Source organism: Macaca fascicularis, chromosome 4 (genome assembly GCF_037993035.2).
Source record: "Macaca fascicularis isolate 582-1 chromosome 4, T2T-MFA8v1.1".
NCBI classification, from domain to species: Eukaryota; Metazoa; Chordata; class Mammalia; order Primates; family Cercopithecidae; genus Macaca; species Macaca fascicularis.
The window spans coordinates 159,161,161-159,181,043 of NC_088378.1; the positions used below are offsets into that span (position 1 = coordinate 159,161,161).

Consider the following 19,883-nt stretch of genomic DNA (forward strand, 5'->3'; position numbering starts at 1 on the left):
TTGGGAACAGTGAACTCTTCTTTTGATGGTGTGGATTGCATGCATATCTGGAGTGCGGAGGGTTCAGGACTGTTTTCGCTTTATTTGGTCAAATGTATTCTATTTGAAAACCATTTGAGCCCAACATACAAGGGTACCTTTCCCACTTCTGGCCCAAGCATCTGTGAGCCGACTAGACGTAATATTAAAACTTCCTGAGCCTGGGCGCGGTGGCTCATGCTTATAATCCCAGCACTTTGCGAGGCCAAGGGAGGCAGATCACCTGAGGACAGGAGTCGGAGACCAGCCTGGCCAACATGATGAAACTCTCTCTCTTCTAAAAATACAAAAATTAGCCAGGCGTGGTGGCACACACCTGTAATCCCAGCTTCTTGGGAGGCTGAGGCAGGAGAATCGCATGAACCCAGGAGGCAGAGGTTGCAGTGAGCCGAGATTGCACCACTGCAACGCTCACTGCAATGAGACTCGCACGCAGATGAGATCTGCCTGGGCGACAGAGTAAGACTCTGTCTCAAAATAAAGAAATAAATAAGTAAATAGAACCTCCTGAGCTACCCTGGCTTATAAGGATTCAGGAATTACTTTAGGAAATTAGGCATTAGCACCAGGAAGAGGGAAGATGGCTGGCAAAACTTCTAGCTAGCAACCTATGTCTAGCACAGCGGGAACTAATCATAGCGAGATCCGGAACACATATCCTTCTAGGTGCAGGTGGAGGGAACGACGTCCAGTGCCTGAAGCAGCACCTCATGTGGACAGAATGTCTGTATTTCCCTCTCCTGAACGAATCACTCGTCATTCTTAGAGGGCTCCTCTGCATTCCCCCTTTTATTCTCTCCCCTCCCCTGCCTTTTATCTTTTCTAAAGAGTCTGAACTCCGATTTCCATGCTTTCCTGCATTAATAAGCAAAACCTGCTTGTGTGCACGGTTCTTTACTGGAAACACAACTTTTTGTTTCTGTGTTGGTTTTACTGTCATCCAGTTTTCTAGCTTAATATCTAGCAAAACTAAATCTGAATGTACTCGCTTTTTCCGTTCAGTATGCCAAGCAGCTCAGTTGAAAGGCTTGACTCAAACCAGAAGTCTTGCTGGAATTCGTCTCTGAACACTTGAAAAACAGAAAGCCTGAGCCACAGCAAACATGCCTCTGTGTGCCGGGATAGCCTTTGTCTCCGCTTCCATGTGGCTTTTCCCTTTGTAGCTATGCTTAGTGACATAATCTTCCCTCTTCTTTTCTAGCCTCCTCCTTTCAAGCCTGTCTGTTAATTAACCATGTCAGTATTGGCAAGCAATTATCTTCCCCCACCTTAACATGTGATCTAAGAATTTTGCAAAATTCTAAACAAATACAGAGATGTTATAATAGAATTCATGTCTAGAAAACTTTAAGTTCATCAAATTGGTTGTGGCTTTTTTGGCACTAAGGCAAAAACATGTTAACCTGAAATAATTTATTCTTCATGTATGTAAAATATTTGAAAATGTTTAGCCTTTTATTAGAATTTTATTTGGAAAATACTTATCTTTCTACACATTTTACACTTACATTCCTTCGCTTATAACCCAAACAGTTTCTTAACTGTTTTGTTACTTAAGCAGATATTTAATTATGTTTTATTATCTAATAAAGTGTAAGATTCTTACTATCTAAAATATTTAATTCTGTGTGACTCATACACTTTCCTGATCATTCAAATTGAATATGAAAAGCTAGAATAACTGTATTGCAACTGTTAATTCCAGCCAATTGTATAAGTAAATCTAATACTTGAAAATTTGGGTATACATAGAAAATAAATTTTAATATAATGTACAAAATAAATTTTCATCATTCAAAATAATTTCTTTAGCATGTTCATGTTATGAGTAGTTTTATACAAGCTACTTGTTTGAGGGGAAATGACGAGGTTTAAACACAGCTTTTTAGAAATAGACAATTTTTTCTTTTTTTTTTTTGAGATGAGATACTACTCCATTGCCTAGGCTGGATGGAGTGCAGTGGTGCAGTCACTGCTCATGGCAGCCTCGACCTCCCAGGCTCAAGCAATCCTCCCACCTCAGCCTGGGACCCGAGCAGCTGGGACCATGGGCATGCGCCACCACACCCAGCCAATTTTCTTCTCTTCTTTGTAGAGATGGTGTCTCACTATCTTGCCCAGGCTGGTCTCAAACTTCTAAGCTGAAGCCATCCTCCTGCCTCAGCCTCCCAAGTGCTGCTACTACAGGCATGAGCCACCGCATCTGGCTGAGAAATACACAATTTTTAAAAACACCTGGCCGGGCACGGTTGGCCGTGTCTGTAATCCCAGTAGTATGGGAGGCCAAGGCGGGTGGGTCACTTGAGCCCTGGAGTTCAAGACCAGCCTGGCCAACATGGTGAAACCCTGTCTCTACATTAAACAGAAAAATTAGCTGGATGTGGTGGCACACCTGTAGTCCCAGCTACTCAGGAGGCTGAGGTGGGAGGATGGCTTGAGCCCAGGTGGTAGAGGCTGCAGTGAGCTGTGGTTGTGCACTCTAGCCTGGGTGACAGAGCCAGACCCTGTCTCAAAATAAAATAAAAATAGCTATAAGGATTCATGGATATCCTAATCAGGCTAGCTTGAGCAAAACAAAAAGGAATGTCTTTTTTTTTCTTTTTGAGACAGAGTCTCGCTCTGTTGCCCAGGCTGGAGTACAGTGGCGCGATCTCGGCTCACTGTAAGCTCCACTTCCTGGGTTCACGCCATTCTCCTGCCTCAGCCTCCCAAGTAGCTGGGACTACAGGCACATGCTACCTCGCCTGGCTATTTTTTTGTATTTTTAGTAGAGACAGGGTTTCACTGTGTTAGCCAGGATGGTCTTGATCTCCTGACCTCGTGATCTGCCCGTCTCGGCCTCCCAAAGTGCTGGAATTACAGGCGTGAGCCACCGCGCCTGGCCAAGAATATCCTTTTTTGGCTTATGTTGGGTCAGGAAGGACCAAAAAAATGCCATTGTGAGATCTCCCCTCTGCACCTCTTACCTTCGCTTTTTCTCTGGAGGCCATAATCCTCCCAGACCTACTTCTTCAAGCACAGAGAGTCTGTGTGTCTGCAGGAAACACCGAGTACATCCCCTTACAGTTTAATGAGTAGCGAGCTCCACCCCGAAAAAGCTTGGGAAGGAAGTATCTAAAGCAAGCAGCTGGGGTCACAGGAAGCAGAAGGGTCCTCAGAGGGATGCATACTTAACCTTCCCTGAGGGCCTGTTGAGCAAATTCCCCACTTCCAAAAAATTGAGCTCTTCTTGGGTCAGCCTGTGCGGGTTGATCTTCAGTGTAATGAATACCTGCTCAGGAGGAGAGGAAAGGAACACCTGGGAAAAGAGGGTAAATGAAACACAGGTGGCTCACATCGGTGATCACATCTGTAATCCCAGCTCTTTGGGAGGCCAAGGCAGGAGATCACTTGAGGCCAGGAGTTCGAGACTAGCCTGGACCACAAAGCAAAACCCTGCATCTAAAGTGAGTGAATGAATGGTAGCCTGGAAATTAATTTCAGGTACATCTCATTTTCTCCAACCAGAAATCTTGTACCAAAGTTAGAGTCAAACTAGACTTGAGGGGGAACTGCAAAGTTTCACGAAGGCAACCAGCAGATCAGGTAGGCAAAGGCGGTAAATGATTTCCAAACTCAACCTTCAAGTTCAAAAATGGTGGGCAATGTGTTAGATTTTAGTCATCCTTCCACATCTCCCCTAGATCCCCATTTCACATCAATGTTAGGGGAACAAACTGAAAACCTTTTCTTTGCCTTGAGTTTTTTATTGCTTTTTCTTTCTTTTTTTTGAGATGGAATTTTTTGCTCTTATTGCCCAGGCTGGAGTAAGGTGTTGCGATCCCAGCTCACTGTAACCTCTGCCTCCCAGGTTCAAGCAATTCTCCTGCCTCAGTCTCCCAAGTAGCTGGGATTACAGGCGCCTGCCACCACACCCAGCTAATTTTTGTATTTTTAGTAGAGACGGGGTTTCACCATTTTGGCCAGACTGGTCATGAACTCCTGACCTCAAGTCATCCACCCACCTCCGCCTCCTAAAGTGCTGGGATTATAGGCAGGAGCCACCACTCAGAGCCATGATTTCTTTTTCTTTTCTTTTGAAACAGAGTCTCGCTCTGTCACCCAGGCTGGAGTAGAATGGCTTGACTGCAACCTCCGCCTCCTGCATTTAAGTGATTCTCCCACCTCTGCCCCCTGAGTAGCTGGGATTACAAGTGCCCGCCACCACGACCAACTAATTTTTTTGTATTTTTAGTAAAGACAGGGGTTTCACCATGTTGGCCAGGCTGGTCTCAAACTCCTGACCTCAGGTGATCTCACCTCCAGGCCTCCCAAAGTGCTGGGATTACAGGCATGAGCCACCATGCCTGGCTGATTTCTTTAAGAAAATTGTCTTAAAGGCATTTTCTAGAAACAGCTTTCTCTCTGGCATTCCACAGCAGAACTTCACCAGTTGTTCTGCTGCCCATCTTGTCTCCACCTTAATTCGGCAGCTTCCGTAGGAGGTTCTTGCCAAGGACCCAAAGCGGGTGGCCTTCGGGACACTGAAGAGCGGCTGGGGTGGCCACTGCCAGCCACCAAGGTGTAAGCATCAGCATCCTTCAGTAAAGATCAGTGAAATTTTGGTCTTTGTTTACATATCACAAATATGCAGATAAGTATTTTTAAGCAACACCTTCTCCAAGGAGCAGTTGAAACATGTAGGTGTTTTATAAGGTCCCAACTTGCCCTTTCAGTTTAAAGTAATTTATTTATTTTTTTCACATACTCTATGTTTCGGTAAACTCTGATTAGTTTCCATGATCTGAAGGTTCAGGTCAGCTTAATGTTAAAGCCAGGAAGCGGCACTCCCAGTTTCAGCTTAGTGTGGCATGTTTGCAGTTAATGTCTTACAACAAAGGTTTTAAAAATACTTCCTACTCCGCCACCTCAGGCTCAACAGGCTCATTCATTCCCCCAGGGGAAAAGACACAGTTGCTTCATAGCACCTTGTCCCCTGTGGCATGAAAGTCAGTGTCGTTTCCTAACACAGAAGTATTTTGTTACTATTTGTCGTTTACATTTGTATAGTATTTTATGGAGTGCATGAACCTCACAGCCTTCTGAGGGGCACGTAATAGGCAGTGTCGCTCTCTAACCTCAATAATCTGTGTGAGGTGCAGTGGCTCACGCCTGTAATCCCAGCACTTTGGGAGGTCTAGGTGGGCAGATCACATGGTCAGGAGTTCAAGACCAGCCTGGCCAACATAGTGAAACCCTGTCTCTACCAAAAAAATATAAAAAATAAGCCAGGCATGGTGGTGGGTGTCTGTAATCCCAGCTACTCAGGAGGCTGAGGCAGGAGAATCGCTTGAACCTGGGAGGTGGAGGTTGCAGTGAGCCGATTATGCCATTGTACTCCAGCCCGGGCAATAGTGTGAGACTGTCTCAAAAAAAAAAAAAACATTTGAATAGACTATAGACTTCGTGAGGAAAAGATGGAGGCCTGGAGAATCAACACAGTGACCCCATGAAAACACTTACATGTATTTTGTTGACATTTGTATCCCATGATGCTTTCAACTGCAGTTAGTATAAAATGAGCAGTGGCTTACACCTAAGGACTTCTGTTTCTTAAGTCTAAAATGGGTGATCCTCAGGGTTGGATTGGCAGCTCAACAGTGCCTACAAGGATTGGAGCTCCTTTCATCTTTCCATTCTTACCTTCCTACATATGTCATCTTTGAGCTTCAGGCTGGGGGTTTATCTGATCTCAAGGGGGCTGCCACCTCTCCAGGCATCACATCCTCACATGATAGCACCCAGAGGAGGGTGCTACCAAGAAGGGAGGGAGGTGTGAAAGGGCCCTTCTCATGTGTCTCTCTCTCCTTTAAATCAGGGAGAAATATTTTCCAGAATCTTCCTTGCCACAGAAACCCCCACGTGTCTCATAGACCAGGATTGGGTCACACAGACTGGTTGCAAAATAGAATTTTAGCTTTTTCCACTCCTCGTAGGAGGTGGACAAGGGAGAAGAAAGTTGGAAGTGGTTTTTGGATTGGCATTCATCAGCATTGGTTAGTGTTCACGAAAATAAAACACAGGCTGCACACTAAAGAGAACCATACAGCGAGTGTTAAGTTGCCATCACTTAGTAGCTGGAAATACTGCAGAATGTCCCCTCCTTTGATTTCCAGTGTCATGTGGTAATTTCAGTTCATTGTGTTTCACATAATTTTACCAGCTCTCTACCGAATCTTAAATTACTTTTTTTTTTTTAAATGTTATGACTAGTTTCTAGGATCCCACTATAATTCTGGATTAACTCAGATGCTTGAGGGGAAAAAAAAAAAGTTAACCAAAAAATCCATGGCTGGCGCAGTGACTCACGACTGTAATCCCAGCACTTTGGGAGGCCAAGGTGCGTGGATCACCTGAGGTCAGGAGTTCGACACCAGCCTGTTCAACATGGAGAAACTCCGTCTCTACTAAAAATACAAAAATTAGCCAGGCATGGTAGTGTGCACCTGTAATCCCAGCTACTTGGGGGGGCTGAGGCAAAAGAATCACTTGAAGCCAGGGGGCGGAGGTTACAGTGAGCCAAGATCGTGCCACTGCATTCCAGGCTGGGCGAAAGAGCAAGACTCTATCTCAAAAAAAAAAAAAAAAAAAAAAATCCACGTAGGCTGGGCGCGGTGGCTCACGCCTATAGCACTTTGGGAGGCCAAGGTGGGTGGATGGCTTTTGCTCAGGAATTTGAGACCAGCCTGGGCAACATGGTGAAACACTGTCTCTACACAATAAACAAAAATTAGCCAGGTATGGTGGCATACACCTATAGTCCCAGCTACTCAGGAGGCTGAGGTGGGAGGATCACTTGAGCCTGGGAGGTCAAGGCTGCAATAAGCCATGATTGTGCCACTGCACTCCAACCTGGATGACAGAGTGAAACCCTCTCTCAAAAAAAAAAAAAAAAAAAGAATCCATGTACACATTTGGGCATTTCGCAAAACTCACTGATTTATATGAAGGGACTTCAAAAAGTTTTGTGGAAAAATGGAATTAGAAGATAAAAATTAAAAGTATAAACTTTATTTCTCAATATAAGCTTCATCAAGGTCAACAGTCTTGTAAGCAATGATACCAGCCATGTAGTCCATCCTTAAGGAACTGAGGGTCCTGGGAACTTAACCATATCAACGCAGTCTTTTTTATACTATTAACTGAAGAAAATTGGGTGCCTTTTACAGGTTTTTTGTTTGTTTGTTTGTTTGTTTGTTTGTTTTTGAGACAGGGATTTGCCCCTTTGCCAGGCTAGAGTGCAGTGGCGCAATCTCAGCTCACTGCAGCCTCTGCCTTCCAGGCTCAAGCCATCCTCCCACCTCAGCCTCCGAGGTGGCTGAGACTACAGGCGTGCCACCACACCCGGCTAATTTTTGTATTTTTGGTACAGATGGGATTTTGTCATGTTGCCCAGGCTGGTCTCAAATTCCTGAGCTCAAGCAATCCTCCTGCCTTGGCCTCCCAAAAGCAATTATAGGAGTGAGCCACTGTGCCCAGCTTATTTTCTTTTTTAAAAAAATTAATATTTTCATTTAAAATAAATTGAGACAGGGTCTTGCTTTCTTGGCCAGGTTGGTCTTGAACTCCTGGCCTCAAGTAATCCTCCCGCCTCAGCCTCCTAAAGTTTTAGGATTTACAGGAGTGAGCTACTGTGTCCGGCCTCTGTTTTTTTTTTTTTTTGGATTTTTTTGAGACATGGTCTAGCTCTGTCACCCAGGCTGGAGTGCAGTGTTGAGATTTTGGCTCACTGCAGCCTCGACCTTCTTAGCTCAAGCGATCCTCCCATATCAGCCTCCTGAGTAGCTGGGACTACAGGTATGCACCACCATGCCTGGCTAATTTTTTAATTTTTTTTTTTCTTTTTGAGGCAGAGTGTCACTCTGTTGCCCAGGCTGGAGTGCAGTGGTACGATCTCGGCTCACTGCAACCTCTGCCTCATGGGTTCAAGCAGTTCTTCTGCCTTAGCCTCCCAAGTAGCTGGGATTACAGGCACACGCCACCACACCTGGCTAATTTTTGTATTTTTAGTAGAGACAAGGTTTCACCATATTGGCCAGGCTGGTCTCAAACTCCTGACCTCGTGATCCACACACCTCAGCCTCCCAAAGTGCTAGGATTACAGGCGTGAGCCACCACACCAGGCATGCCCAGCCTGTTTTCAAACTGATATAATATCCTTCTTCCTGCCTCAAACTAGGTTCTGTTCAGACATGTTATAGCAAGTTAGTGTGTGTTTATTTGGTGCAAAAACATTTTAAAATCCATACATAAATTTTTTCATAATATGCATTTTGCATGACCTTTTTGAAGTCCCCTTGTATAGTAGTGGCTTTTCCATATTGTTTTAAATAAAAGTAGCATAACCTAGGTACAACTCCTAAGACAGAGCAGGAATCCTTAGAAGCCTACCAACCCCCCCCCCCCCATAAAATAAAAACATTTAAAGTATTCAGTTACTTAAAAAAAATTCCAAGCTGGGCATGGTGGCTTATGCCTGTAATCTTGCACTTTGGGAGGCCGAGGCAAGTGGATCACCTGAGGTCAGGAGTTTGAGACCAGCCTGACCAAGATGGTGAAACCCCGTCTCTACCAGAAATACAAAAATTATCCGGTCGTGGTGGCATGCGCCTGTAGTCCCCGCTACTTGGGAGGCTGAGGCAGAATTGCTTGAACCCGGGTGGCGGAGGTTGCAGTGAGGAAAGATCGAGCCACTGCACTCCAACCTGGGTGACAGAGCAACACCCCTTCTCAAAAAAAAAAAAAAAAAAAATTTCCAGGCACCCAACTAGCCCTAAAAATGAACTATAAGCAAGAAATTACTTAAAGAAACAATAGCCAAGAAAGTTAAAGTTGTGAGATATTTGGTTCCCTATAAAAACTAATGATAACGGCCTGGTGTAGGGGTGCATGCCTATAATCCCACCACTTTGGGAGGCCAAAGTGGGTGGATCACCTGAGTTCAGGAGTTTGAGACCAGCCTGACCAATATGGTAAAACCCTGTCTCTACTAAAAATACAAAAATTAGCCAAGCGTGGTGGCAGACGCCTGTAAACCCAGCTACTCGGGAGGCTGAGGCAGGAGAATCGCTTGAACCGGGAAGGCAGAGGTTGCAGTGAGCTGAGATCGCGCCACTGCACTGCAGCCTGGGCGACAGAGCGAGACTGTCTCAAAACAAAAACAAAAACAAAACAACAACAACAAAAAACTAAAGATAACATCTGAGCATATGTCCCTCAGTTGTTTTTCAGAAACCCAGATCCCCACTGAATGGATCCACTGGCACATAAACCTCAAATAAGGGGAAACTGGGGGCTAAACTCTAACCACTGTTTGTTCTAAATTTCTTCTTCCTGAGCAGCCTACAAAAAGTCACACCCTCGAGCCAGAGCTGCCATTCTTTTTTACTGACCCCAAATATTTAAACAAAGCTCTTTTTTAACCAATTACAAATAAAAAAATCTTTAAATCCACCTACGACCTATGGGTCCCCACATCGAGATGTCCTCTATATGAGAAGCCAGCCTGTATCCTCCATATATTAATTTATGACTGCCTATAACCTCTGCCTTCCCGCCTTTAAAAACCCTGACGTGGGCCGGGCGCGGTGGCTCAAGCCTGTAATCCCAGCACTTTGGGAAGCCGAGACGGGCGGATCACGAGGTCAGGAGATCGAGACCATCCTGGCTAACACGGTGAAACCCCGTTTCTACTAAAAAATACAAAAAAAACTAGCCTGGCGAGGTGGCGGGCGCCTGTAGTCCCAGCTACTCGGGAGGCTGAGGCAGGAGAATGGCGTGAACCCGGGAGGCGAAGCTTGCAGTGAGCTGAGATCCGGCCACTGCACTCCAGCCTGGGTTAGAGAGCGAGACTCCGTCTCAAAAAAAAAAAAAAAAAACCCTGACGTGTAAGTCTTGGGTCTTAAGCATGAGCTGCCTGATTCTCCTTGCTTGACACCCTACAGATAAACACCCCCAGATCACCTGAGGTCAGGAGTTTGAGACCAGCCTGGCCAACATGGTGAAACCCCGTCTCTACTAGAAATACAAAAAATTAGCCCGGCGTGGTGGCGCGCGCCTGGAATCCCAGCTACTTGGGTGACTGAGGCAGGAGAATCGCTTGGACCTGGGAGGCGGAGGTTGCAGTGAGCAGAGATCGCGCCATTGCACTCCAGCCTGGGAGACAGCAAAAATCTGTCATAAATAAATAAATAAACGCTCCCCGCTTTCTCCCACTACAAGCCTCAATATAGATATTTGATTTTACTACACCAGGCAAGTAGACCCTAGTTCAGCTCAATAACACCCCCTTCCCTTTAAAGGGGGCAGGAGTATAAGTCCAACACCTAAGCTGCTTTTGCTTCAGTTGCCTTAGGGTGGGTGCATGGCAAAAGTATGTACTCCTTGCACACCACCCCTCTCCTCTTTCCAGCTTCCTGTTTCCATCTTTTCTGTCACCTACAAGAATAATTCAGATCATATATACTTGGTCTGAAATTTGCATGATTATGGGAAAAGAGTACTAAAATCCATCTATATTTGGTAGAATTCGTGGTTGGTAAGGGATGACTGTGGCTTATTCGTGGTTGGTAAGGGCCCTCCGCCTTATTCATAGGGTGGTAGACCTAGAAGTCATTGTGTCCTCTACTGAAGTTGTGGAATGCTGCAAATTACTTATTTATCCAATTCCTTCATCCAACCTAGGAACAGAAAATACAGCTATGATACAAGTATGCAATTAAACCACAAAGTTGGATACTTATGAAAATAAAAAAGCAGTTGAACTACTCCTGCCCCTTTTAAAGGGAAGGGAGTGTTACTGAGCCGAACTGGGGTCTACTTGCCCAGTGTAGCAAGGTCAAATATCTATATCCAGGCTTGTGGTGGGAGAAAGGGGGGTGTTTATTTGTAGGGTGCCAAGCAAGGAGAATCAGGCAGCTTATGCTTAAGATCTGAGGCTTATAGGTAAGGGTTTTTAAGGCAGCGAGGCAGAGGTTATAGGCAGTCATAAATTAATTTTTTGAGCTTTCCCTATTAATATTTACGTGAATGAGCCTGGACAACATGGTGAAACCCCATCTCTAAAAAATACAAAAATTAGCTGGGTGTGATGACACATGCAGGAGGCTCAGGCAGGAGGATCACTCAAGCCCAGGAGGTCAAGGCTACAGTGAGCTCTGATAATGCCACTGCACTCCAGCCTGGGTGACAGAACAGGACCCTGTCTCAAAACAAAAAAACAGAAGGAAAGAAAAAAGTGTATGTGGGCTGGGCGCAGTGACTCACGCCTATAATCCCAGCACTTTGGGAGGCCGAGGCGGGTGGGTCACCTGAGGTCAGGAGTTCGAGACTAGCCTGGCCAACATGGTGAAACCCAGTCTCTACTAAAAGTACAAAAATTAGCTGGGTGTGATGGTGGATGCCTGTAATCCCAGCTACTTGGGAGGCTAGGGCAGGAGATCGCTTGAACCCAGGAGGTGGAGGTTGCAGTGAGCCGAGGTTGTACCATTGCATTCCAGCCTGGGCAACAAAAATGAAACTCCATCTCAAAAAAAAAAAAAAAACGAAAGACAGAAAAAGAAAAAATGTATGTGAATGCCTTTGCTTGGTTGTAAGCACCAGCAAGTGCTAGTAGGCAAGCAGTAGCAAATTTCCAAAGCTTAGAACTCCATTCGAAAACATTTAAGATGGAGAAAAATGTACCTATTACCGTTTTCCTGAGACTTAACAAAACCATGATTATTTTGTTTTAGCAGCACAATATCTTGTTACGGTTGCTAAAAACCGGTTTTTGCAGGCAGATATTTACCACTATGAATACAATGAGTCAGGAGCCCTGGCCGTAGCTCCCTGCCTTGCCACTTGTTGCACTCTTGGGAAAACCATTTGACCTTGCCAAGCCTATGTTTTAGTCAGTCCAGGCTGCTATTACAGAATACCATAGACTGGGTGGCTTCAACAACAAACATTTCTCACAATTCTGGAGGCTGGGAAGTCTGGAATCATGGTACTGGCTGGCAGGTCTGGTGTCTGGTGAGAGCCCACTTCCTGGTTCACAAATGGCTCTCTTCTTGCTGTGTCCTCACGTGGAGTGGAGAGACAGAGGAAACAAGCTCTCTAGAGTCTCTTCTTTTTTTTTTTTGAGATGGAGTCTTGCTCTGGCGCCCAGGCTATAGCGCAGTGGTGCGATCTCGGCTCACTTATAGCTCTGCCTCCCGGGTTCACGCCATTCTCCTGTCTCAGCCTCCCGAGTAGCTGGGACTACAGGCACCTGCCACCACGCTGGGCTAATTTTTTGTATTTTTAGTAGAGACAGGGTTTCACCATGTTAGCCAGGATGGTCTCGATCCCCTGACCTTGTGATCCTCCTGCCTCGACCTCCCAAAGTGCTTGGATTACAGGCATGAGCCACCGCGCCCGGCCTAGAGTCTTTTCTTATAAAGGCACTAATCCCATCATAAGGACTCCATGCCTGTGACCATCACACTGGGGAATAGGGTTTCAACACAGGAATTTGGAGGAACACAAATTCAGTCCAGAGCACCTTAGTCCTTACATTTCGAAAACAACAACAATAATTACAATAGGAATGCTTATAAAGCATTTATTTACTGCATTCCAGTCATAGTTTGTTTTTTGTTTGTTTTTTGTTTTGGTGGGGGATGGGGTCTCCCTCTGTCACCCAGGCTGGAGTGGAGAGATCTCAGGTCACTGCAGCCTCCACCTCTCCCAGGCTCAAGCAATCCTCCCACCTCAGCCTCCCGAGTAGCTGGGACTATAGGCATGTACCACCACACCCAGCGATTTTTTTCTGTTTTTTGGTGGACAAGGAATTTCCCCATGTTGCCGGGGCTGGTCTCAAACTCCTTAGCTCAAGCTATCTGCCTGCCTCGGCCTCTCAAAGTACTGGGATTACAAGCATGAGTCACCACACCCGGCCTCCAGATGTAGTTTTTGTTTGTTTGTGTTTGTTTTTCTGAGACAGAGTCTTGCTCTGTCACCCAGACTGGAATGCAGTGGCCGATCTCAGTTCACTGCAATCTCTGCCTCCCGGGTTCAGGCAATTCTTCTACCTTAGCCTCCTGAGTAGCTGGAATTACAGGTGCCTGCCACGATGCCCAGCTAATTTTATTTTATTTTATTTTTTTATTTTTAGTACAGACAGGGTTTCACCATGTTGGCCAGGCTGGTCTCAAACTACTGATGTTGTGATCCACCTGCCTCTTACCTCCCAAAGTGCTGGGATTACAGGCGTGAGCCACTGCACCTGGCCCAGGCATAGTTTTAAAGTCATCACAATCTCATTTAATCGTCATCACATTCCTATGAAGTAAGTACCACAGCGATCTCTATTTTGCAGATGAGGATACTGAGGCATAGAAAGTTTAAGTAGACTGGATGAGGTGGCTCACACCTATAATCCCAACATTTTGGGAGGCTGAGGTGGGAGGATCCCTTGATCCCAGAAGTTTGAGACCAGCCTGGGCAACATAGGGAAACTCCATGTCTATTTATTTAAAAAAAAAAAAAAAAAAAAAAAAAAAAAAGTGGGCTGGGCATGATGGCTCATGCCTGTAATCCAATACTTTGGGAAGCTGAGGCAGGTGGATCATCTGAAGTCAGGAGTTCAAGACCAGTCTGGCTAACATGGCAAAACCCTGTCTCTATTAAAAATACAAAAATTAGCCAGGCATAGTGGTATGCACCTTTAATCCCAGCTACTCAGGAGGCTGAGGCAGGAGAATCACCTGAATCCAGGAGGTGGAGGTTGCAGTGAACTGAAATTGTGCCACTGCACTCCAGCCTGGGAGACAGAGTGAGACTTTGGCTCAAAAAAAAAAAAAAAAAAGTAATAAAGTTGAAGTAACTTGCCCAAGAACACATAGCTAATAAATGGTGACTTCAGAGTCGAACCTAAGCATTCTGATTCCAGGGAATAGATACCTTACCTGGGTGATCACATGTGGTAAGGATCAAATGAGGTCAAATACATGAAAATATTTTCTAAACAATAAAACCCTGGCTGGGCACAGTGACTCGCACCTGTAATCCTGGCACTTTGGGAGGCTGAGGTGGGTGGATCACAGGTCAGGAGTTCAAGACCAACCTGGACAAGATGGTGAAACCCCGTCTCTACTAAAAATTCAAAAAAAATTAGTCGGGCATGGTGGCAGGCCCCTGTAATCTCAGCTACTCGGGAGGCTGAGGCAGGAGAACAACCTGAACCTGGGAGGTGGAGGTTGCCATGAGACGAGATCATGCCACTGCACTCCAGCCTAGGCAATGGAGTGAGACTCCATCTCAAAATAAATAAGTAAATAAATAAATAGTAAAACCCCATACCTACATATAAAATGTGTAGTCTGAGGCCGGGCGCGGTGGCTCAAGCCTGTAATCCCAGCACTTTGGGAGGCCGAGAAGGGCGGATCACAAGGTCAGGAGATCGAGACCATCTTGGCTAACACGGTGAAACCCCGTCTCTACTAAAAAATACAAAAAACTAGCTGGGCGCGGTGGCGGGCGCCTGTAGTCCCAGCTACTCCGGAGGCTGAGGCAGGAGAATGGCGTGAACCCGGGAGGCGGAGCTTGCAGTGAGCTGAGATCCGGCCACTGCACTCCAGCCTGGGCGGCAGAGCGAGACTCCGTCTCAAAAAAAAAAAAAAAAAAAATGTGTAGTCTGCATGCAATAACTGGAATCATTGGCTAGTAATTACTAATAATATTACTTGCCCAACCACCAAACAAGCAAACTTCTGTTAGTACCCTCCCTGGCAACCACCCCAGGGTACTAAGACGAATTTACTGAGAAAGATGCAGTACCCTAGTAAAAGAACATTCTTCTTTGAGTATCTAGGGCACAGACTGTAGTAGATATTAGAAGAATGTAGATAACCCATGGACATATCTGTGAGCTCTCGAGTGTTACACCACATCAATCTTTCATACAGATCCCAGAGTGACTGTGAATGTTTACATTTTTATTGGGGAATCTTCATATAAAGGGGCTGAGCCCACTGTTTGGGTATTAGATTCACCCAAAGTTTAGACCTTAAATACTTCTTACTGTTTGATTCAGTACCCTTTTTTCTGAGACCGGGTCTCACTCTGTCACTCAGGCCAGAGTGCAGTGGTGCAATCTCGGCTCACTGCAACCTCTGCCTCCCATGCTCAAGCCATCCTCCTACCACAGCCCTTCATGTAGCTGGGACTACAGGCATGCACTACCATGTCTGACTAATTTTTTTATTTTTTGTAGATACAGTTTTGCCACGTTGCCCAGGCAGGTCTCGAACTCCTGAACTCAAGAAATCCACCCGCCTTGGCCTCCCAAAGTGCTAGGATTACAGGCATGAGCCACCATGCCCAGCCTTCAGTACCCTTCTTTTGTGACATGATCATTAACTGGGATATTTCATTATTTTTATTTTCTTTTTTTGAGATGGAGTTTTGCTCTTTCGCCCAGGCTAGATTGCAGTGGCACGATCTCTGCTCACTGTAACCTCTGCCTTCCAGTTTCAAGCGATTCTCCTGCCTTAGCCTCCCAAGTAGCTGGGACTACAAGTGACCACCACCATGCCTGGCTAATTTTTGTATTTTTAGTAGAGACGGGGTTTCACCATGTTGGCCAGGCTGGTCTCGACCTCCTGACCTCGTGATCCGCCCGCCTCGGCCTCCTGAAGTGCTGGGATTACAGGCGAGCCACTTTGCCCGGCCTGGGATATTTCATTCTTAATCATCCAAGTTGACCATCTGCAACACTTCATGAAGAAGTAAAACAAATTTCAGCAGCTTTTTAAAACTTCCCCAGAAAGTTGGGCTACCCAAATCCTGACCACGCCCTTGTGAGCATTCACATCTCATCCAGCATCTGTGCTTTATTTGCATAAAACCCTTCTTGCTTGCTCTCAGCTATCAATGGAGTCCAGAAGAGTGTCTCCCACTCTTCTCAAGCAAAGCAGGGCTTCAGGTCCCAAAAAAGCACAGGAATAACGGGGACATTTGCAGGGCACACCATCTTTTCACCTCAACTTCTTGTGAGTTAAAAATGTAATGTATATTTGCCTATGCTGGTGGTGGTGTGTTTCCTTTTTTTTTTTTTTTTGATTTTTGAAACAGAGTCTTGCTCTGTTGCCCGGGCTGGAGTGCAGTGGCGGTCTTGGCTCACTGCAACCTCCACCTCCTAGGTTCAAGCGATTCTCCTGCCCCAGCCTCCAGACTAGCTGGGATTACAGGCATGCACCATCACACCTGGCTAATTTTTGTATTTTTAGTAGTCAGGGGTTTCGCCATGTTGGCCAGGCTCGTCTTGAACTCCTGAGCTCAAGTGATCCACCTGCCTTGGCCTCCCAAAGTGCTGAGATTATAGGCTTGAGCCACCTCACCTGGCCGATGGTGTGTTTCTGTGTGTATGAGACAGTGCCACCAGAATAGGCCAATCCATAGAGATAAAAAGTAGATTTATGGTTGCCTGAAACTGAAGGACTTCGGGCGAAATAGTGACTGCTGATCAGGTAGGATTTGTTTTTGAGGTGAGAAAACTGTTCTAAAATCAATCATAGTGATAGTTGCACAGCTCAGTAAATATACTAAAAACCATGAAATTGCACATTTTGAATGGGTAAATGGTATGTTGAAATGTCTCAATAAAGCTGACATTAAAAAAATACTTCAGAAAGCGCACCATTCTTTTAAAAAAGAAAAAGAGCAAGTAGTAACACTAAAAGGAACGTCCGAAATCATCTATCCATCTACACCTTCAATATACAGAGGAAAAACCCAAGCCAGAGAATGTTGTGCTTCACTGCAGCGCTCACAGACGGTGGCTGGAATGCCCAGCCTGGGGTCCAAATGACACCTTGGTGGATCCCCTTCCATGACTCCTGACTGCTCTCCCTTAGAAGATGCTTTGGGTGGTTGTTAAAACCCAAATCACTTTTTATTAGGATTTAGTAGGCTGGGCGCAATGGCTTATGCCTGTAATCCCAGCATTTTGGGAAGCAGAAGCAGGTGGATCACCTGAGGTCAGAAGTTCGAGACCAGTCTGGCCAACGTGGTCAAACCCCGTCTCTACTAAAAACAAAAAATTGGTTGATGTGTGGGGGTGGGCACCTGTAATCCCAGCTACTCCGGAGGCTGAGGCAGGAGAAATAATTGAACGTGGCAGGCGGAAGTTGCAGTGAGCAGATTTTGCCATTGTACTCCACCCTTAGCAAGAGCAAAACTTATTCTCAAAAAAAAAAAAAAAAAAAAAATTAGTGATAACGAAATTCAACAATCTAGTCATCATCCCTACATTTAAAATGTTTAACGAGGGGCAAAGTCTACTTCTGATCAGCACGATGAGAGAAACTGAGATCACACATTTATAGCCTGGGCAACACAACCACACCCCATCTCTTACATTTTTTTTTTTTTTTTAATCAGCCAGGCATGTGGTCCCAGCTACTCAAGAGGCTGACGCAGAATCACTTGAACCTGGGTGTTGGGTGCTGCAATGAGCAGAGATTGCGCCACGACACTCCTGCCTGGGCAGCAAAGCGAGCCACTGTCTTAAAAATAAAAATAAAGGCCGGGTGCAGTGGCTCACACCTGTAATCCCAGCACTTTGGGAGGCCGAGGCGGGTGGATCACCTGAGGTCGGGAGTTTGAGACCAGCCTGACCAACATGGAGAAACCCCGTCTCTACTAAAAAATACAAAATTAGCTGGGCGTGGTGGCGCATGCCTATAATCCCAGCTACTAGGGAGGCTGAGGCAGGAGAATTGCTTGAGCCTGGGAGGCGGAGGTTGTGGTGAGCCGAGATCGTGCCATTGCACTCCAGCCTCGGCAACAAGAGTGAAACTCCGCCTCAAAAATAAAAATAAAAATAAAAATAAAATGCAATCATCCATGTATGAGCTTATCCCCAGCTGTACTGCGGTTCCGAACGCAGGGCAAGGCCTGCTCACTGACTCCTGCGGGTGGCTGGGGTTGGCGGCCGCGCGTGGCGAGCAGGAGCTCCTTGTCCACGGGAAGGCTTCTTCCAGGGAACAACTCTGCATGAGGGCCAGAAGGGGGCGCCCCCAACAGCTTCGTCGCCCCAGGCAGAAGGTTCGGCGCTTGGCCAGCCGGGGACCGCAAGACATCCGCGCCAGAGAAAAACCCTGGCAATCTCCTCTCCTCCCCCAAACTCTAGATAGACCCAGACCTGCAAGACAAGTGTGCTCAGAACCCCGTGATTAAAGGGGCCTGCTCGCCTCTCCACGGACTTGCTGTCGCAGGCCTGGCCCACAAGCCGCTGCGCCGCGTCGTTAAGGGAGCCGCGGGGTGGCCGCAGGCCTTGAGACTACGGCGCCTGGAGATTCTGGTCTAGGCCCTACAAAATCTCCACGACTCTCAGGTACCTCATCGGTAAAAACTAAGTGTCCGTAATTGGAGTCTTGCTGACTTCAAAAATGAAGCCGCGAACCCTCACAGAAAGTGTTACAGTTCTTAAAAATGGTGTATCCAGAATTTGTTATTTTAGATGTTCAGAAGTATTTGGAGCTTCATTCCTTCTGGTGGCAGCTTCGTGGTATCGCTGTCAGGAGTGAAACTGCAGACCTTCGTGGTGTTACAGCTCTATAAAGGCAGAACGTCTGGAGTTGTTCGTTTTTCTCGGTGGGTTCGTGGTTTCATTGGCTTCAAAAGTGAAGCTACAGACCTTCACAGTAAGTTTTAACAGCTCATAAACATAGAGTAAACCCAAAAAATGAGCAACAAGTAAGAGCGATTGCAAAAAGCGAAAGCACAAATCTTCCACCTTCCGAAACAGTACCCGAGGAGACTACTGTGGGCTACCTCGGGCAGCCTGCTTTTCTTCCCTTATTTGGCCCCACCCACATCCTGCTGATTGGTCCATTTTACAGAGGGCTGATTGGACCGTTTTGACAGGGTGCTGATTAGTGCATTTACAATCCTCTAGCAAGACTTCAAAATTTCTCTAAGTCCCCACCTGATTAGCTAGATACAGAGTGCTGATGGGTGCACATACAATCCTCTGGCTAGATATTAAAGTTTTCCAAGTCCCCATTCGCCTCAGAAGCCCAGCTGGTTTCCCCTAGTGGATCCTGCGCTTGGGCTGCAGGCGGGACTACCCGCCGGTCGCGAGCCGCGCCTGTACTCCTCAGACTTTGGACTGTGGATGGGACCAAGCACCACCGAGCAGGGGGCGGCGCCCATCGGGGAGGCTCGGGCCGCGCGGCAGTCCACCGCAGTGGGGGAGCTCCGACATGGCGGGCTGCAGGTCCCGAGCCCTGCCCCGCGGGGAGACAGCTAAACCCGTCGAGAATTTGAGTGCAGCGCCGGCGGGCCGGCACTGCTGGGGGACCCGGTGCAACCTCCGCAGCTGCTGGCCCGGATTCTAAGTCCCTCACTTCCCTGGGCCACCGGCGCCAGCCGGCCGCTCTGAGTGCGGGGCCCGCCGAGCCCGCCAAGCCCGCCGGAACTCGCGCTGGCTTGGACGCGCGCCGGGCGCAGCCCCGGTTCCCACCAGCCCTTCTCTCTCCACACCTCCCCGCAAAGCAGAGGGAGCCGGCTTCGGCCTCAGGCAGCCCAGAGAGGGGCTCCCACGGTGCGGTGGCGGGCTGTAGGGCTCCTCAACCACCGCCAAAGTGGACGCCGAGGCCAAGGAGGCGCTGAGAGTGAGGGCTGCTAGCACATTGTCACCTCTCATAAGGATGGCGAGCCCAGCGATTCCGCCGTCCTCTGAGCCCCGCAACTCTGATCCCAAGGTGCGTGGAGCCTGGAGCTCGGGGCACGCAGGCTCTGGGACCAGCATCCAGGAGCGCTCATACCAAAGCGCACAA

General features: G+C 47.0%; 1 protein-coding gene across 3 annotated transcripts in view; it reads left to right on the top strand.

Moving 5' to 3' along the window:
* The window catches only part of MCUR1 (mitochondrial calcium uniporter regulator 1), a 43,100-nt gene extending 25,476 nt beyond the window's left edge, over window positions 1-17,624 (top strand). For all 3 annotated transcript variants that reach the window (XR_010586537.2, XM_065544390.2, XM_065544391.2), the window contains one exon: window positions 17,482-17,624. Coding sequence is in view for 2 of the 3 variants with exons in the window: in XM_065544390.2 (XP_065400462.1) it covers window positions 17,482-17,555 (74 nt within the window). In the remaining variant the exon portion in view is untranslated. The remainder of the gene's footprint in view (window positions 1-17,481) is intronic.
* The last annotated feature ends 2,259 nt before the right edge of the window (window positions 17,625-19,883 follow it).